Source organism: Labrus mixtus, chromosome 14, assembly GCF_963584025.1.
Source record: "Labrus mixtus chromosome 14, fLabMix1.1, whole genome shotgun sequence".
Taxonomy (NCBI): Eukaryota; Metazoa; Chordata; class Actinopteri; order Labriformes; family Labridae; genus Labrus; species Labrus mixtus.
The window spans coordinates 2632647-2654250 of record NC_083625.1 but is presented as its reverse complement, the minus strand read 5'-3'; the positions used below and the strand labels follow the sequence as shown (position 1 = coordinate 2654250).

At 40.8% G+C, this 21604-nt stretch overlaps 1 protein-coding gene across 2 annotated transcripts in view; it reads right to left on the bottom strand.

Annotated features, from left to right (window-relative positions):
- Positions 1-21604, bottom strand: part of tmem132e (transmembrane protein 132E) — a 476115-nt gene that overhangs the window by 58769 nt on the left and 395742 nt on the right. For both annotated transcript variants that reach the window (XM_061056116.1, XM_061056115.1), the window contains exon 4: positions 11350-11542. In XM_061056116.1, coding sequence (XP_060912099.1) covers positions 11350-11542 — 193 coding nt within the window. The remainder of the gene's footprint in view (positions 1-11349; positions 11543-21604) is intronic.

Genomic DNA, 21604 nt, shown 5'->3' with positions numbered 1-21604 from the left:
AAAAGTATTTAGTACTAAAGTGTCCTTAGGAAAGATGCTGAACTTCACCTCTGTGAGTGACTGATGTAGAGAGGATGTATAAATATTTTAGGAAACATTTTAATTAGCCTTATCTTATGGGGTAAATGGTTTTGAGGTCAAACACCTCGTACAAATAGACATGGGCGATATCAGAAATACATAAAGAAGAAAGAGTGAGCATGAGAGCAAAAACATGAGAAACCTCCATGTGAAGATACATCTATTCTGATAAAAATAGTAATAAGAGAGGCAATAACCACAGAGAGTAATTTACCACAGAGGTAAGATATTGTTTGTTGTTCAGCCATTGCAAACTTCTTTTATTTCAGTGTCTTCCACATACTTTTCCAAATGGCTTACACTGGAAGAAAATGAACTTCTAAAGCCACTATAGATTTATTTTTTAGGCTTCAAGGCTTTATTTTGGAGGACAGTGGTTATAGAGTAGGATAGGCGGAGGGTGGATTTGAACCTTGGACCCCTCTGCGTGTTGTGAGGTCTACAGCCTCTGTACATGGGGCGAATCGGCAGGGCACAGCAGCTAGGCCTTCTGCACCCAACCATCCCCATAATTAATGTTCTTTTTCCTTTTTGTAAGGAACCATGTTAAAAAGTGCCTCCTTTAAAGGAAGTTCAATGGAAACTCCATAATGTACACAGAGCATGCAGCTTTGAAATCCACTGAAGATGGTGTAATACTAGAGAAATCAATTTGTACTTTGTTTTCACAGCACCTGACTGTATTGTCCTAGTGTACCCACTTCTTAAGATCTGCAAACAATTAACTATTACTATTAAGCCTTATTGAAGCCTCAGAAATATGACATTTTCCTCATTGACAAAGCTGACTAAATAGAAAAAGCACAATGAAAACAAACCAAGAAAAGATGATTCACAGTTTGCACAGTGTGGGGAAGGGTTTTAAGCACATTGTCTTAATCTGTACAAAAGAAAAGAGAGCATCAATCTTGAGTGTGTAGTCAATAAACCAACGGCTTATCCTGTGGATTCTATATAAACTAAAATGTAATCATTAAATTACCTATATACATTGTCTTTGCCCTTTTTAAGCCAGGTTCATGCGAGTACTTAAATTTCAGGATTAGCATGTGAAACTAACATGTATAGATGATCATTTTTTTCTTGCAGAGATAAACTTCTGGAGTAATCCCAGATCCTCCCAGAAGTATGAGGATTATCAAGGCAGATCGAGGAGGATTCAAAGAGTCACAGATGAAGAAGGGACAGTAGGCTGAGGTGATTTCGTTTTTAGCTTAAGATTCACACATGACTCTTGATGTGATCATTATGACTGGAATTACACGGGAAGGGGATTTGGTGGCATTGTGTAAAGTCAGTAGTCTTCCTGATCATGATCAGTTCTCTCATTTTCATTATTTTGGGAACAAAAGGTTGAATGAAGGCAAATAGAAAAAAAAGGAGACCCAGTACAGAGCCTTGAGGAACTCCATTAAGTATTGTATCATACTGTAGCTTGGGCAGTAGTCCATTAACTTTCCTGCATTGTATCTTAACTGAAATGAGCCTTGTAAACTAATGCTTTGTCAGACATTCCTTTGTTAATCAACTCCTGCTTCAGTTTCAATAGATCGATGTTTAAGTCCACAGAGCTCAGCTTCTTGTATTGAGAATCAATATAATTCATGACCTCAACGCAGCAGTCACGGTGCAAACTACACACTTAAACAATACTGGGAAGATCAAGACATATTGATTCTATATTTGAGAAAGGTGACATCACTTTAGCAGATGGGGGATCCAGCCTTGAGTAGGTTAACAACACATTCGAGCTGTCAAATAATCAATTGCTATATTTCAGTAGTTAGGAATTTTACATTTCAAAACACTGTTTAGCTCCATATTATAACTGTAGAGCAATTCTTACCAGTGTCTTTATTCAAGAATAACATCAATGTACTTGTACAAGGCTTTGCGTCCAGGGAGCGACAGATAACAAGTAAAACAACTCTAAATGAAGGATTTAACTCAAACTGTAACATGCATTTCACACTTTGTATTCTGGAAAAGAAAATACAATTTTTGCTACAAAACAATCATCGCTCTGATGATCAAACGGATTGCACCATTCTCTGTTTTGTAAATCCTTTGAAAATGGTGCCCTTTGAATCAGTGTAACATCTGATTTGTTTCAGGTTTTCTCAGATGCAAATTCAACCCATTAATCAAAACTATCTAAACCTGCAGCGTGAGCAGCTCTGTTTTCTTTTGTTATTGAGTTTATTAAACATGGCCAATTTATGGGAAGGGAAGCGCAGCAGACCTCTGTGGATAATTGTCTGGACTCCGGAGTGAGATCCTAATTGAAAGACATCCTCCCCGAGCTCTCCTTGCTGTTTTGGCATCTGGTAGGTATTACACTACCCCAGACACTTTTACAATTGCATGTGTGCTGCTTTGGGAGCACTAATTATGCTTACCTGTAATCGGCCTGGTACAGAAATCAGTCGCAGAGCTATCATTTCATGTAATTGCTATGTTTGTAGCGAAGCACCAAAACAGTTATTAGATACTCCGTTAAATGGGAATACATAAATGTTGTAATTTAAGTGTCATACTAAATGAGATTGGCTTGTTTTGGCTGTATTGGATGTTTTCACAACACAGTCAAAGTAAAGCACCTATGTCTGATGTTAGCTCGCCTATAATTAATGATTTTTTTCTAAACAATTAATAGTTGACTCAACTCAACATAATGATGACTAAAATACAGAACAGGAAAATAATGCTTAACCAAGTTTATTTCTTTTTGCATTTTACCCGGCCTTTTCATACAAGCACTCCTGAAAAATTCTAGACAATTTCAGAACAGGCCCCCTGAAATCTTCCTGAGTTCACATATTCACCTCACAGTGGGAGGCTTCTAAAGTCGAAGGATTGGGGGAGGAGGGTCGACGGAGGCAGTACATGACGTAATAGTGACAACCATAAATGTTGCCTTTATATCAAGGTCAACTTGTGATTGGACGTATTGGCAGTATCAACGAATGAGTGGTTAATAAAATGTCGAGCAGAGAGGAGAATGAAGCGGTTTTATTAAGGACAAGGAGGATCTAGCTGGTTGCCAAACGGTAGCGTGACCTAGAGGTCATCACCCCAGCCCGCCCGCTTGCTTGCATTGAATTTTTCAGAACATTTTCTGCTGCGTTCTCACACCGTCTTAACCGACTTTATGAAGGAAACTTTACCCGCGGTTTGGCAGGAAAAAGTTCCAATACAGTCTTATATGATAATAATAATATAATAATAAAGTTTATTTATAAAGCACTTCTCAAAACCAACGTCACAAAGTGCTTCAAAGAAAAAAGAAAAATCCCAACAGTCAAATACACAACAATAAAATCCTATTAAAAAAGCATGAAAAATAAAACAACAGTGCAGCAATCATCCAATTAAAAGAGAAACAACCGAGACAAAGATCGGCTAAAGTTAACAATAAAACAAATAAAACATCCTGGATGAAACAAGGATTATAAGAAGGCCTTACGATAAAAATGTGTTTTTAAAAGAAGATACTGATGTAGCTAGTCTGACTTAAAAAATGTGTCTGTTTGCGTTCACACATGCAGCTGAAAATATCAGGACGTTTCCAGGAGTTTTGTGCACAAGTGACAAAGGCTTAAGATACCCATCAGAAAATATTGCTCAAATTTCCTTTTTTTTGCAATTTGCATCTTCTTTATTTATTTTTTTCTTGGCACTAAAAGTTGAAATTCGTCTTCATTCTAGGTCGGACAATTTACTTTGTCAACGTTCCAACTTTATTCTGAAAATGTAAAATGACCAAAACAATGACTGTGGGATACAATGACCCAATGAGCGGGCAGGATATGTTCACTCATAGTTTGGATTACACTATGAAATGGAAAATGCCCTCCACAGTGAGTAGTGTGTGATTTCAGAAACAGCCACTGTTTGTATATCTAATTTAATACGTAATGAATGATTCATACAGGGAGTCATGTCACCCCTGTTATACGTCTTCATCATGCCCGTCTGACGGCTCACCTGTCTACCACGCAGACAAAACACAATCTGTTTCAATCACATCACTGCTCCGCGCTCGTGTAACATTTTGGGTTAGGATGTCTGTGTGCATGTTTGTAGCAATCTCAGCCCAAATGTTCCCAAGGTTTTTACAACAACTGTTTCTCCTTTTGTTCTGTGTTTACAGATCGCAGACGGCAATTTGCCCCGATGTTATTGTCATCCAAAATGTATTCCATCACAGCGGAAACCTTGTTGGAAATTACCCACAGGGTCCTGCCTCAGCGAGCACTAAACCCGAGGTTACTTAGCGTGCGAGGCTTACAAATGCTGTACAACATTGCAACGTTTCCACTCTTGCTTTTGAATAATGTAAACAATACATTATGCTCGATGTGCATAAACACATACATGTGAATACTGTAATGCGTGACTTCAACCTGCGAGGTTTGTGCAACACAAAACATCATTTCTTATTTAACATCTGGAAGCTTCCGTGGCACAGAGCAGCTAATGGAGGCTTCTACAACCTGCTCTGTATCATCTTTCCTGTTTCCTTGCCTCCCTCAGCGTTATGCGAGTGCCCTGTGAACGAGGGCGGCTATGGGCTGTGTGTTAATAGTGGCCTAAACTGTGTAATAAGCCTCTGGGTTGATTTAACCTTCCATCTCCTTTTTTTCACATTGTAAATTCACTAGTGATTCTGCCCCCTTTTTCTTCCTCCTTCCTCCTCTTATCTGCAGTAGGTCAACTGGAGCTGGCACACAATCTGTGCTCTGCCAACCATGAAAACTCTTCTTCGTTCTCCTTACTGTCGCTTTATCAGCTCTTCTTTCTCCATTTTCTCTCCACTCGACCCTGAGTCAACAGTAACAACAGGAGTCCACCCTAGTTTTTTTTAAAGCAAAATGCATCGTGTTTGAATTTTAGAGGCACAAGGAACCTCCCACTGCTTCATATCAGCACTTTCTAAAAAAGTGCTGATCTGTTTCTCCAAGCTGTCAGTGGGTGTATGACACCAGCTGGAAGATGCCCGTTGCTTTGCATCTGCTATTTATCAAAAAAATATGAAGCTGAAGGATGTCCAAGCACACAGAAAGTCTTTTGTTTCATCATAAATTACTTTTTTTTTTTCTTTCTTGGCAAGTGCACCTTTTGACCTGATTCATTTCTGTGTTATAATCTATCATTCCCTGACCATAGCAAGCCCAGACAGCTCATCGAGCACTTGAGACACACACCAGTTGATTAGATGAATACACAGTGGCCCCCCGCTCGCTGTGCTAATAACAGCATATTCTGGTGTTGAACATGAAAACATCACTTTAGCACTTCAGCGCTGCATTGTGAAGGACCTGAGATAAGCACCTGCTGCAGGGTCAGACTTAGCGTTTATAGCCTGAACAGCAGTAATTACCGTTCCTCCATGTAACAATCAATCACAGTCATAAATGCATTCACATTACTCTAAAATAGCCTGAAGGGATGTTTAAAAGCACAACATGCAGGCAAGGTTAAACATAACTGGCTTGTTCATAACGATAGGTAATCACAAACCCAACCACCGTCACTCTTAATCTTCTCCCTCGAGCTGAGATATTCTTAACTCTGGAGTCACTCATCACTTCAGGGATGAAGAGGTTTGTTATTCACTGAGATGTGTTGCTTCAGTAATACACATTTAAAACTTTCATGATAATCAAAGGAAAACAACGATGAGAACAAAAGATGAACTATATACTCAGAAAAAGGCGTGAATGCATGCTATTCTCCTAACCCGATGGTGAGGTAGAAATGTGTCCTCGTTCAGTTTGTATGATCTCACTCAAAAAAAAACGTTGCCCAAGTTTTATAAGAAAGGTAAAAATGTGAAACGTGAAGTAATTCCAGTGGTCAAAACGATGTTTAGTCAGATCCTCAGATACACAAAGTACTCTCATCAGACAACAGGAGAGCGGCCTTTAAACACATGAATCAAGTGGTCAAACCAACATTGAGTGAATGCGCAGTGATTCCAAACTTTCTTGAGAAATAAGCCCTTTACAAAATGCGGCTCTGCAATGTAGCTCCACAGTTTCACCATCACTACGTCTTTGTAATTTGAGTAGTCAGAAGACTAGAAAAGTGCTCTACAAGCTCAAGTCCATTTACCATTTACATGTATTTTAAATTCCAGTGTAAGTCAGACTAACACGTCCTTTGGATCCCTTAATAAAGTCGCTCATTGGGAGCTGAACAGTGTGTGGACCTTTATGTAATTTGTTTGGATGTGAGCACACTAGTTTCTCACAATCGTTGACCTGACCATCGACCCCACTGCAATCCAAGGCGGACCAAATGTGTTGTTTCTTATTCACCTCCCTCTGTCTCTCATAGCATCTCCAAATTATCTCACAATCACTCATTGTATGCTCATTATACTGCATTACATTCTGCAGGTATGAGTAGGAACTGTGATTGAAAGAATCTATTTCAGTTTATTGTTTTGATTCAAATTTAGCCGATTAGGATCATTAGAGTAAACATTCAGATTGTACATCAGATATACCTTCACTGAAGACACCATCCCATTAGCTCTTCATCAACCTGTCGTCGTGTCCCGTTTGCTCTGATAAAACTCCCTGTTTTCACTTCATCAATCATGTTTCTCTTAGTGTCGCCATTGTGTTCCTGGTGGGGGAACTGGAACGTCCACCTTCTTCTTTTGATATGATTTACAATCCAATTAGTGCACACAACTGGAATGATGGATTAAACCGCAACTTTCAAGGCACCACAGGACCTATACCTGCAGGACTTCTCCCTCAGATGTGATAATCAATAGATGCTGTCGGATGGGAAAAGTTTTTATAGACTCAAAAGATTCCACCAGAAGCCAGAATCCCCATTTCACTGAGCCGTCTGACAACTCAGAGAGAGAGAGGGAGAGAGAGTAACGAGCAGCTGGGGTTGATCTGAGATGGTCCAACATTTAGTGTTGAAGTGAATTGTTTCTGTTTGTTTCGCTGCACATGTTGACGATATTCGAGAGACTAATTGGAAGCACGGACAGAAATCAGAGGGAGTGAAATCTTTCTGAACTGATTGAGCCTTACGGAGGTTAGTCCTCGTATGTTACTGATCATTTTCTTTGAACAGTGACAAGAGAGAGCCCCAAAGTCCCAGGTGACTAGAAATATTTAAAGATGCAATATGTAGATACGGCCACCAGGGGGCTCTCAATCAATACTACAATAACAAAAGCTGACGTAGAGGCTGGCGGGGAATCATGGGAGTTCTCTCTGCTACTCCCCTACCCCCGATAAAAACGAACTCCGACACCGTAGTCAAGACGACCGGGCGAAACCGACCTGAGGAAGAGAATATGTTTACAGACGAGCTAATGTATCCGAGTATAATTTGCATAACGTTTTTTTATCACAGCAGCACAAACAGCAACAGTACGGCAACTTTCAGCAGCAATTCCTGCTTCATTGTGTAACATCTGGTGTTTCCACGGCAACCATAAACGATCTGTCATGGCGGTTCTGTAATGGCGGCCCTCTTCACAAGACTCGTCCTGTTACTGCTATAAAATTAAGGATTTCTCTGGCTTTGATAACTGTTGGAAATACTAGAGGTAATGTAAGTACTCAATTTCAGTGTAAACGTTTTCATAAAACTCTGCATATTGTACGTTTAAGCAGCAACAACACCTGCTTACTTTGTTGGTATTAACATGAGTCCTGTGCTTAATGATGGGCAGCTAAAGAGCATTTACACAAAGACCCGGCCACCGAGTGATTGAGTGCAGGGGGGAAGATGTGGACAGAAACAGCACGGACAGTTCCTGCCATCAACCTTCAGAGTGTTCGTTTTTAACAAGGGGGAAGTCAAACAGGCAGAAATCTAAATCTGCAACGCAGCTAAACACATCTGGCTACAAGACGCACGCTAATCCCAAATTACAAGGGGAGCAGAGATATTAAGTAAACCTTCTGTTACAACAGATGTGCGGCGTGCAAAGTCACAACAGCAGCTCAGGTGTATTTAATGGAGCTTGAGGTGACGAACAGTTTTAATTACGGTAATATAACAGATAACCCAAACCCTACTGCTCTGCCGACAGTCTGCTGGATATATACTGTAAATCAGATATGTATAAATAGACCAAGAATTGGTAAATGTTTGAAGGAATTACCCTTAGAAAAGATTACCTATTCCATCATCAGAAATATTTGGAAAAATATGGGGTTCTTTTCTTAACTATTTAGAAGTGACAGATCTGAAAAACACCGAAATGATTCTGGAAACGATTGATTAAATGTTGCTCTGCTAGGGAAAGAATGGAATCCTGGTTATTCACAGATTGTATGATGAGATGGAAAAGACACTGATAATTAGTGACTGTATGAGAAGCATTGTAATTACATTTTTATTATTTATTTATTTAAATGTTTTCCTCTGATTTTATTTGTAATTATTAATTATCTTATTAATTATTATTATTATTATTATTTTTCTTTATTAATATTTATTTTTATATATATTTTCCTCTCTTTTTAAGGTATAATGTACTTTTATGCTATTTTGTTTATTTTTGTTTATTATGACTGCATTAACCATGTCTTGAAAATGAATAAAGAAATTGTTTTAAAATTGTTTTTCTACACACAACCTGCACCCAGTCGTCTATTTCATACTAACTTTCTGTGAGTAAATAACTCAAATTTTTCTGTTGATTCTTTGTTTTATTCAAACAGGCGAACAAAGGGACACCAACAGAAAAGAGGTAAGCAGGCAAGGCATCGCTAAATGAACTCTTGCTTGATTCATTTCCCTTTGTTCCCATAATCTGTTTACTAGCAGCACTAATTGCCACCTTTCATGAAGCAGTGAGAGGAGCTCCGATTAAAAGAGTAATAGACACTTAAGTGTTCTGGGATTGGTTTACTTTCTTAACAATCAGCGAGTCAATGCAGAGAGAGAAGGTGTTGATGAAAAACAAAACAATGTTGTAAACAAAACATTCAAATCAAGCCCCTCCTCCTGGGCTCATCGCCACCAGAATTGCACACCCACTACAGGGTTAGCATGTTTGTTTTTCTGCATGTACCTACACGGCCAGCTACTTGAGAATATTACATTTGTTGTAATGGAAAAGCCGATAATTTAGCAAGCTAGCACTAGCTAACCACTGGTGTTTGGCACCTGCTGTCCAACAAAAGGTTGACCATCTCTGCGTTGGTAAAAAGCCAACCCAAGTAGCAGCCCTCGTTTTTGAAACAAGCTTTATCCATGTCCATCGCTAGGCCTGCATCCACAATATTTGCCGGCTTAAATTGGCGTCCAATCACTGAATTTGATCTACTCCCAAACCCACCTGTGTGCTGTCATTGGCTGGGGGAAACACATTCACTCCCCACCCAGAAAGCCCCAAGTCATCAAAAACATAAAAATCGATCAAAATCCAGTCAGAGGACAGGGTCTCTGCAGACCCAGTCAGCACCACACATGTATGGAAGTCCAGAAGGGATGATTGAGCAGCATTACTTTAGTATAAGTCTACATTTTACATTTTAGAAAAAACAACTGACTCCATCTTCAACACATGTTTATGTCATTCCCGGGATTGAATAGCCTAGAAAGCTCTTTTCCCAACAATCTGCACAAACCCAAACAGGTTCTTGAGCTCTGTAGAAGTCCTGAGCTGATCCATGCATTTTCTGAAGGACCATTAACTCTTGTTTATTGTTTGCTCTAGGTATGCCAGCTGCCTAACACACCCCAACCTTCATTTTGCTTTATGCCTACCAGTGTAGGAGAAGTGTGCTCTGTGCAGTCTTGGCCAAAATCGTATTTGAGCACAACTGAGTCATTGTCACATTCATGAAGACATTTCAAATTATGACCAGATAACAATGGCACAATGTGGCCACACATACAGAAGGTAGTTAGGAGTTTTAAGTACAAGGCCTCCAGAGCAAAATGTGTCATTCCACTCCCTGACAACTCACTGATTGTCTTTCTTACATTTAAAATAAAACAAGTAAAGAAAGTTAAAATAAACATCCCAACACAAGAAGCCATTACACTTCTGGAATCAAAAGTATTCAACCAAGACTGACATGATTAAGAGCCGGTGTTGAGTGTCAGAAATTGGGGGAAATGTCAATGGAACATGGACTGAAAAAAATAGGTGGCCACCAGAAAGGCCCTGTTTCCACTAAGCAGTCCGGTTTGGTTCAGTACAGTTCAGTGCAGTTTGGTACAGTTATGCATGGTAAACCCTGAACTTGTTTACGTTTTCCACAGCCAACCGTGCCCTTATTTGGTAAGTGGAGTGTAAGCCAGATGGAGATCGACGCGTCAGCTATGTAATAGCGTGACATCATAGCAGCCCAACACTGTGTAGCCCGCTATTCATTAAGTTAAACGTTTAAGAAGAAGAACAGGGACACAGTAAACAAAGGGACCCTTTAGGGTTGGATCGGTACCCTTGGCACCCCAACAGAAGGGTACCAAAAAAGTAGGACGGTACAGATCCCATATTTTGGTACCATTCCTAACTTTTGACGGTGGAAACACCAATAAATGGGTACCATACCAAACCAAACCGAACCGGACCGCTTGGTGGAAACGAGGATAAAATCACTTGTGCACACGAGAAATTTTTGGTACATACAAGAAACAATTGCCTACACTCATGAAACTCTTTGAGAAATCCCGGCTTTCCATGAGCACTGGAATCTTTCTCGTGCTCATCACGGGATAGTTTATAGTGTGTACGAGTTCGATTTTCCATGTGCACCCTGAAACTTCTGTTTTTTTTCTAAATGTTCCTGCCCATGTCCCCTCAGGGGCTCCGTATGAGGATATTACCCTCAGTTGTCTTGTTTTGTCCATAACACAGAATTATTCAGATAACTACCATAGAGGAGGAAAGAAAGCCGAACATCATTCTCTCAGAAGCTGGAAGATGAGACTCGAGCTCAAAGGGACAAATGAATCATTCAAATAGTTCTCAGTCTATCTGAAAGTTGACAGAGATATGAAGTTACAGAAACAGCACAGTGGCATGTCCTGTTTAACATTTGATTATAAAAAAGAGAAAGGTCCGCACATTGTTCAGCTTCCATTGGTTATTTTTATTCAAAGATGTCGTAGATCGAAAACGTTGCCCTGTTGAAAAAAACTGTCCAGTGGGATCTGAACAGTGTGCAGACCTTTCTCTTTATTCTGCAGTTTATCCTGCACTTGTATGCACTGTGCCTGGATGTCCTCACACTCGTTTTTCCCTTTCTGATTTATTCTCCTACTCACCATAGCCAGAGGGATGATGGCCTGAATGTCTCGTTGCACAACCGTCAGCTCCGTCACAACCTTCTCTGAGTCCGGAGGCGGGTTCTGCCCCTTGTAGTCGATGTTCCAGTTGATCCGTCTGGTCACCGAGAGGCTGGTGAAGTTCTCCATCTCGAAGTCCAACTGCATCACCTCCACGTTCCCCAACACCTCCCTGCAGGACCACAAAAAAACAGAGCCAACATTAAATGTACAGCAACGTATTCACAGAACTGTGAAATGTGGCAATGCATTCGTTTCTGTTCATGAAGTCGTTGACAGACGAGTTTGTAGGGATTAAGGATGTCATCTTTTCTGCAGTTATTTTTAAAGTTTCCCTGAAGTTACCCTTGAGTAAAAGAAAAAAGTGATGTATCCAGTCCAAGGTCCAATCTGTGGACAATCGTCCTCAACTGAGTGAGATGATAAAGGTATCTTACTATCTGATCATTAAGGAAACATGTTGAAGTGCTGGCTTCTCTGACAACAATGCAGCAGTCAGTATGTCCTCCTTCTAACTTTAGATTCTGCTCCTGAATGCTCTGGATTTGATTGGACCAGAGAAGTAATGAACTCACAGGCGGCCATTTTGAATACTTCGATGTCGTAGAAATGTGGTAAAAACTAGGATACAGATGTGATCAGTACCAGATGAATGCGCAGAAAAAAGTGACAGCATCCAAATTAAACAGTTCGATAGCACCTTATTTAAAAATGTTGGCTAAACAGTTCAAGTTTTTGGTGCCATCAAAGCTAGGTACATCCTTCATTACGAAGACACAAGGAAACAAAGCACTAATGGAAACCGGTTTAGACTTTGATAACACAACGTCGTTTCCAGTGACGTTAGCTGGCGGCTGACGACGTATCGCACTTTGAAGTATGTACACAGCCAGCAAAATAAAACACAAACAGCCAATATGGCCCACTACTGTCAATTTTAAAACAGGTTTAGGTCAAGCTCAACACATGAAAGCCATCATTATATGTAAGATTATGGACGTCCTGAAATGTTCTATAACCCCTTCTCTGAAAATGTGTTTTCACATAAATCTCTCGCTTGGGTCAACTTTCCATATCAGAGACGCTGCTTGTCAACAGGCAAGGCAGGCAACTGCTTGGGGCCCCAGGCCAGTAGGGGGCCCCCTGAGGTCTGACAAACTTTAAACCAAAGCAGTGGCTCAAAATGGGTAAATTTTCCAATGACAGTAGGACACCTCCCTAAAGGGGGCCCCATCCGACAGCACTCACTCTGGTTGTGCTGCTAAGTGTCGCATGCATTATTTCTGTGGAAACCAAAGTTTGTCAATGAAAGCCACCGAATGGAAAATGAAGAGGAAGTATCTATCGGGGAGTGAAAAGAGAAAAAGGAAGGAAGCATCGGGGCACGTTGATTGGAGGGGCCCCCAATTATTTTTTTGCCTGGGGTCCTTATGAGGTCTAGAATCGCCACTGCTTCACATCAATAAATCCTGAGCTGCAGATTCATCTTTAACAATCACATCCCTGTGTAATTAATTAAGTTTTCTAATCACTTGACAGCTCTACTTTCTCAACACAAAGAAACGCTACAAAAACATCACCTACAGTAAGTATACATACAGTATGCAGTTTGTGACCTTCAGGTAATATAGTCCCATGCCGCTCTTTTGCCTTGCAGTGAAATAACAGGTAGAGCCTAATGGATGGTGACAAAGTCTAATGATAAAGATCGATCCTGGTATTCTTGCATTTATTTAAGATGAAGGGCCCAGAGAGGATGTTAGAATAAAAGCCAATGTCCTTCTTTTGGCTTCCTGTCAAGGAAAATCAATGCTGTGCATTCAGCAAGGCTCACACAAGTTGTCAGCCATGTTCATTGAAATCGGCCCAATCATCATGCTTCGTTCAGACATGCATTCAGTCTGAATAGTACAGTTCTTCAATTTCCGGAATGACAAAAGCAAGTAAACATGTCTTTGTGTTCTTAAAGGTCACAAGGTTCTGTTTACAAAGTAAAGCTGGATGACTGGCTTCTTTTTTAAATGATACTGTGTTTCAGTCACATGAATGTGCGTATTGGTATTCAGGTGTTACTGTCAACACCGACCCTTTAAACGGCCAGTCTGCCGGTGCTATTAGTGCTTTGGGTCAATATGATTTTGTCGCCCCTGCTATTTTTATAAGCACTTTCAGTTCACACTGCTCTTGATGAAATTAAGTCAAGGTGAGGCAGCTGAAACTCCGCTAAAGTTTATAACAACATGAGTCATGCCCCTCGTGTTTTATTTTAATCATCTAGTGCCATAATCCTTTTTATAAGATGTTTTTTTTTTGTTGTTGTTCTGGTTAAGAAGCGCTGAAGAGAAATGTTTCTTCCCTAAACTGAAAGGATTTTTTTAGGTTTCTTGAATTAGTTCTTCAATCTAACAAACTACTCCGTCAAAGCACCAAACTAATACATGTCTGCATTTGATTTTTCATGCCTGAGATCAGTCTTAGACATCTTCTGGAAAGGACTCTCAGGACTCTTTGTAGTTCATATTTTTTTTTCAATTTAGTTTTATATACTTTATTAATCCCTGAGGGGAAATTCTGGTTTATACTCTGTTATTAAAATACATGCTTCATGTGCTGCACCGTGTTCCCAACCCAGGTCCCCAAAGACTAAGCTACTGACGCCCGCAAAGGTTGTCGTATTAACTTTATTCCTATATATCAATTTTAAAAAGGCCAATTTGAGAGTGAGTGTGGGGACAAATCCGGGGGGAAAAACTGAAACTAGCCAAGTTGCAGATTCTGTTTATAGTTATGATGCTGATTAATGGGAGGATATTGGCTTCATTTGTGGCAACAGAGACATGCTGTCCATAGATATATACCGTCAGTGGTATCATTGTTTTTCTTTTTCTACCAAACCATCCTGCCGAGAATTCATTCTTGTTATTTCTGTGTGTTATAAGTCACACCATCTGGTTTGGAAAAGGTTGTCCAAACAGCAATCACACTTTTCTCCCCCAAAGCTATTTGCCTAAGCTAAAGCTAATTTTTTGAGTTGGTTTTGGTGCAGCAGATAGAGTTTCCTGCACGACTCGTCCTCTGATTTTTTTACGTGCTAAACTGAAAGCAAACACTCCAACATTAGCCTCATTCACTTTTATTTCCCTCCATATTGTATGTTTCCACTTTTGCACGAGGCCATTGTGAAAAGGAACGCCACTTGAGCTGATGAAGAAGTGACAGCTCGCTAACTTGAATGGAGTCATCACACGCATGAATTAATCACTGATTGTCTTAATAAAACCCGTGAAAGGTCTCGTCAATAAACAATCACTGCTCATTAATCTCGCTTCTTCTTGTATCTTAAGGTCTGAGTGAGGAGCTGGTGCGAGGAGATTGCAAATTTTGGTTCAGCGCCTGACTTTCCAACGCCTGTGATTGCGGCCGCTTCAGAACAATCGATATTTTTAGTAGGTAATCTGGTAGTTCTGGAGGCTACACACGATTATTTGAGTATTCTCTCTTTTGCTTCTCCCTGCAGTGCGGGGATCACAGGGTTACTTTCACTAACATGTCAGTGATGTAGAGATGATAACAGCCCCTCCTGCTATGACAATCCGGCTCGTTGGTGCTGTAATCCATAGGTTCAACAAGCCTAACCTGAAACTGTCTCACTGGTAGTGAAGGGGCAAATTAAATCTCCCTCCATCCGTGACAAGAATCGCCCCACCCCATACCGCACCTCGCTGCCTTCCCTCAACAACCGCAGAGACCCCGTCCCACCGTTCAGTCTGAAAGCCTTTTTAATGAAAGCTGGATCAAACTCGGCCGTTTCGAGCCTCCGCCCACAAAAGAAAGGGTTCCTCTCAGGAACACCGTGATGAGATCTCAGCCTATTTGTCTCGACATCACTCACTGAAAACAAACAACCCCCCATCTGTCTGTGACACACTAAAGCTGTCATCAATACGGCCCCGCTGCAGTGAGCACATATACAGACCGCTCGATACCGAGACGACCGCCGCCCCGCCGGAGGGAAAGGAGAAATGATGTTCACGTCGCACTGATTTGGGTTTAGAGGGCAGAGCTGTTTTTTCAGAGCGAGGAGTAAATTGGAAAAACATTTAAGTGAAAGCAGCAGCTTTCCAGTCACAGAACTGCAGTTACTTTTCAGATTTTTTGGTTTTGAGATGTGGCTAAAAAAAAAAGCACATTGTAGGAAATCTCACATGGCTTAGGTTCTTTCTCTCAACGTCATCTATTCATGTGTTTTGACTGCATTGAGCAGCAGTGCAGGCGACATATCTCCATTTAAATCTGTGTCCCCTGAATGCATCATTAACTGCCGTCGGGGCCTCCAGGTCTGAAAATTGAAGCCTGCGTTCTTTCTAATGGCCAGCAGAGGGCAACTCATCTTGTTGGTTTAGTTTATTGGTTTGCAGGTTTTATATTCATACTATGGATCAGAATCAGAATCAGAAATACTTTATTAATCCCAGAGGGAAATTCGATTGTTACAGTTACTCCAAAATATACAATATAGCAGTAGAAATATAGAAATAAAAATATTAATCAAATAAAATAGGAATGTAAGTAAGATATAAATAATAGGTACAAGAAATATTTACACGAATAAGAGTCAGATGGAATATAAACACACATTTTCAATATTGCACTTTGTTATCATGAGACATATTAATCATTATTATTATATTGCAGTTTTAATAAATAATGAGTTATGGTGGAGGTTACAGTTTTTCAGTTATTTTTCATTTCTTATTTTTATTTTTATTTTTTATTTTTTTATGTGTGATGTGGTACATTATTGGTGTAATTAATTAGATAATTATCATTTTATATTATATTATATACTATTGTATAATTAATACCTATTAAATTGAGTTAAAAGGGGTAAGATCAGATTAGAGTTTAACTTCTTCCTACTCCTTTTCGGGCATGTGAGATCGAATGAAGGACATTTAGTTTTCTTTCTCACGTTGTGTATTTATTTAATTTGTTTGCTACATATTTTTAATTACAGCATTTCTTTTTTTTTCCATGTTCAAAATAAAGAAATCAAATCAATTGTCTTTTTTGCTCAGGAATGTTCCTTACTGAGTGAAATGACCCGGAAGCATCTAAGTGGCGGCCATGATAGACGCCGTTTCAATTCTCTAAAAGCAAAGGAAAGGTGGGTCAATGCTTCCTTTACAACCTCCTTTAGCATAGGGTACACTGGAGCATCCTTTACTTAAGGAGATGAGATAATGATGTCCCACAATTCCTTGCTGCAAAATTTAAAGCGACTCGCTCATCCGACCGTTCCTGAAAAGCCAGATGATGTTTTCTTCAACATATTTAATTCCCTTAAGAATGCTTTTGTATTAAGTAAGCGTTTACCCACCCTCCCATTCCTCTTTAGCTCCGCCTCCTGGGCGAAGGCCAGAAAGCCGAAGCTTCGAAACAAGAGTCCAGAAACCAATGGGTGACATCACCGTGGCTGAATCCACTTCTTATGAGGAAGTCTGATCTGCGACTAGATGAATGACTGCACTGAGGAAAGATCATCTTTTTTCTTAAATCAGTGTTTTTCTCTTCGCTGCTCTAGTAGCTCTTGTGTAACACTTTCTTTTTTTTCTTATTACAGTTCCCTGAAGAAATCTCACCAGAATTAAAGGGTGACCTTTCCGTCAAAATACTAAATTATGTATGTGTTAGCTAATTAATGTCACTAGATGTCTAGTTCCTAAAAAAAATGTAGATTCCAGAGGGAAATGTCTCGTGGATCTCTCCTGCACTTTGTTCTCCTTTGTCTTCCGTTATTGAAATTAACAATGGAAATCAGCGGTATTATTCAAGACACCTTTCAGCTTTGATCGCAACAAACAGGAACAACACACTGCACATCTTTACATAATGCATTTTAAAAGACGTAATGGGCAGTGAAAACTTAAGATGAGTGTCTTCATAGCGGAGAGGAGGAGAGAAGAGGGGGAGGCAAACGTGGCTGAACAAAGTCCAGCCTCTTTCCCTTTAAGTTAACGATGTGCCGTCTGTACAGCACAAAGTGTATGTTTAAAAGTTGTAGCTTTGAGAGGTTTTTTCAGGACTCGGGGGAGGATTTCATTCTTTGATCAGAGGGTCTGTTTGAACTGATTAACAGGGAGAGATCGTAGGATCAAAGCACTTCAGGGCAGCAGAAGAGGAGAGATGGTGAACAGAGGGAGTGGACCATGCTTATGTCGACGCTGTCAAGTCTAGAGCTCTTCAGTTTGTAACTCCGAGTTTAACGAGCAGCTAGAGAAATGTAAAGGGACATTCTGCAGAAATAAAAGAGCGGGAAGAAGTCACCGTTAGCCTAGCTTAGCATAAGGACAGGAAGCAGGTGGAAACGGCTAGCCTGGCTCTGTACGAATGAAAACATGACTCAAAGCATCTTTAAAGTCTGTCTTCTTTCACAAGATGTCAAAGAACAATCCTTTAACATCCCGCCTGGGGTCTCCTGTAGGGGTCGAGCAATCATTATTTATAAGGATCGGAGTTCTTCCCTCTCTTCCAGAGTTTAGGAATTTGATTTCTAACAACTTCGAACAACAATGATCTCAGAGGTTTTTGTCACAGAGTGTTTGATGTGTTTTTGCTTGTTTCACTGTGCTTGTAATCTCGACGGCATTGGAAATGAGGGAAACCTCAGTGTCTTTTCGAGGATAAATAAAGGTTTGAAATATAGCGACAATTCATAACAAGTGTTATCTTGAGACGCTTGAGACAAAAGAGCATGTGGGATAAGATGCAGGAAGGATTTCTCCTTTGTGTTCCTCGCATTCCTGTTGTCCACACTTCCTCCCCGCCGAGGTGGAGGTCGGAGCAGGAAGTGCAGTAATGAGGACGTTGGTGGTTGTGGGGACGACACAGTCTGAGCGTCAGGGGCGTCGGTACATCGGCTATATTCCTCATCGCAGCGACCATGGGTTGGAATCTGACCTCGGCCCTTTGCTTCATGTAGGTGATCATAAAGAGCTGGGTCTTTAGCTTTTTCTTAAAGGTGCAGAGGGACTCTGCAGATCGAATGGCGTTTGAAAGTTCGTTCCACCACCGGGGGGCGACAGAGGAGAAGAGTGTAGTCAGAGATTTAGGACCCTGGTGGTGGATCAGACGGCTTTCATTGGCAGAGCGTAGTGGGCGGGAGGGAGTGTAGACCTGGATGTTTTCCTGCACTCGTTTGTTGTGAGCGCTCGATCTCGGCTCTGTTTCTCACTTCACCCATCGCACCAAAAAAAAGAAAGAAAAAATAACCATTGTAATAAAACAATCGTCTGTTTCTGCTGTCCGGTCTGTGTCAGTGGAACTATCGCAGCATTTTTCCAGAACATTATTCATTTGAAACCCATTGACCGCGATCAATAATGCATCGCTTCATGCGGCGTTATCAACGAGCTGCTGTCAGAACGGGACCGCCACTGATGGAGGGCAACAGAAGAACAAATATCTAGAATGAATCCAGCACTGACTAAAGTGAGATCTGATAAAGAGAGAGAGAGAGAGTGAGAGAGAGAGAGAGAGAGAGAGAGAGAGAGAGTCTGAGATGAGAAGAGAATATTAAAAAAGAGAGCAAAGCGATGAAGAGATCAACAATACGGCCCTGGAGGGAAAACACTGTCACTCCACTTCCTCAGTTTCAGGTAATTTTGAGTAAACAAAACCAGATGTTCAAACAGAACAGGCACTCAGATGTATTCACAATGAGATGCAAAGTGGGGCTTTGGCTTGTGTGCATGTGTGTGTGTGTGTGTGTGTGTGTGTGTGTGTGTGAGGATGGATTTTAAATACTAAGCAGTTACTTGTTTGCTGCTTAAATCTCGCACAAAAAGACAAATGAATGTGAACAATTATTGAACTTAGAAAACATATTAAAGCTCTCCTTATTACTGCGCTGCAATGGGTAATTAGGGGAGGAATTGTCAGGAGAATTTCATGTATTTTTGGGCTCATTACTGTAAAGTCTGTGAGTTTCAGGAGGCTGCTGCTGCTGCACAGTTTTGTCCTACAGTCAGAGCTCATCAGACAAGAAGAAGGAAAACCAGGGTTGGGAAAAACTCTCCTGGTAAAACAAATAAGATTTAATCAAAAGTAAGCCGCGGGGAATGTACAGGTAGCTGCTGAAAAGTCGGGTAACAAAAACTTCTCACTGCATTTATTCTGAACCCTTTTCTAAATGCATGCAACATTCTTATTTTAGTTTTTTTTAAGAGTTAAAGGCAGGGTTGGTCATTTTCAAAAACTAGCATGATTTTTGAAAGTAGCATTCCCTCAGTGCTCCGTCTGCACCCGCCCCCTCCCCTCTGTGCTCCCTCTAAAGCCACGCCCCCTCACTTACATGCACAGAGCGCCGTTGCTCCAGAATCGGACCTCGGCTCATCTCTTTCATTGTGTAGAAACTACGTCGTCTCATGTCTCATTCAGCGGTCAGTAAACTCACCTCTCAGGTAGAGAGCGAGCAGGGAGACAGGGAGGCGTCTGATTGGTTCATCAGATTGGTACCTCGTGGCAGACATTGGTCAAAGTTTTTACAGACTTACAAACTGATACAGATGACGGATTTCATTTGTTCCTTTTTCAGAGAACCTGAGTTATTAATTTCTGTCAGGACCTAAAGACAATTTACACCAGAATCTTAAAAAGTGGATCTGGAGGAAATGACCAACCCTGACTTTAAAAATGCGAAAGAGGGAATTCAAATATGTTTGACTTCCTGTGATCTGACCTTGCAACTGCAACCAAATTGGGAGAAAATACACCGCAGTGCTATATATTTTTTGCATATAAAAGTCCATTTGCTCCTGGACTCACAGGCTCAGACAGATAATAGAGAACTAAATGTGTGAAGTAAAAGTCCGTCCCGACAACAGGAAAAAGCAATTCTAATATTCGGGAGCACATCCCACATCGCAAATTACCATGGTGATATCATTCTGGGAATTGATTACTAAATCATCCTGACACGCTGATCCATTCTGACACCAATAATGACTTCATGCAGGCGTCCAAACAAGCCAAACAAACAAGTATTACAAACCAATTTCACAACAAAACATTCCCATGAGAAAGGCTCAGGCGGCATGAATAACCCTGAATTCTTCTGTGACTCCACTGTTTGGTTTCTCTTCGCGAGCTCATTGTCTGGCTCTTTTTTTTCTTCAGGTGGTCGCAGAACTGACCGGGTTCCCTGACTAAATGCAGTGTGACACATTTTCTCTCCGACCATGCTTGACCCCCTACTGGACGTGTCCCACATGGTGACAGGGTGGCAAAAATTACATGACATGGGTCACTAAATATAGCAAGAAAGGTTGCCAAGAAAGGCGCTAAGAAGTAAACAAGAGAGGAACGCTGGGGTTTTTCTTTTTTCAGGTGAGGCCGCTCTCTGCTACCGTCGTCTCTGAGGGAGTCCACGGGGGAGGCGGATATTCAAACCAGCCGTTCTGGATGCTTCCTCGGCTCCCAGTGCTTCAGCTCTTAATGACTTTAGTGCAACACATAAAAATAATATTTAGCTGCTCTCCCTCAAAGGCCGGACAAACTGCACAACATTTGTTAATATGCAAACAGCTGATATAAATTCACTATGATGACTAAGCAGCTCAATAATATCTAGCAGCACCTTCTCTTCTTAGAAAATCAGACTGATGCTAATAATAGTTTTATTATCTGACCGGAATCATATTTGTTTTCATTTCCCCTTGACTGAAAATAAATCTGTACTCTCCTACGCGTGGAGAGGTCTCTCTCTTCAGTATCCCAATCTGATTATGTTCAGGTTTTTCAGCGACTTAAATATGAAATTGTCTATTTCCATTTGACGGTCTATTCATTAGGTTGACATTGCTTAAAGGAGACATATTATGAAAACAGTGTTTCTGAACATATGTTTGGGTAACCTGAGAGTCTACTGACCCACAACATGTGAAATAAACCATCCAGTCCTTTGTTTGTGGTCTGCATAAGTCTTACAACACAGAGAAAAATGCTCTGTTTCAAATGTGCTCTCCTTGTGATGTCACAGTGGGATTCTGTCCCCTGGTATCTCCACCAATGGACTCCATCCCCAGCCTAGAACAAAACTTTAGTGCAGGTCCTCCATTTTTATTCTTGCTACAGAGGAGTGATGTCTACGGGGAAAACTTGGGGGGGGGGGGGGGGGCTCATTGCATTTAAAGAGACACACACACCAAAACGGAGCGTTCTGAGAGAGCTGGTT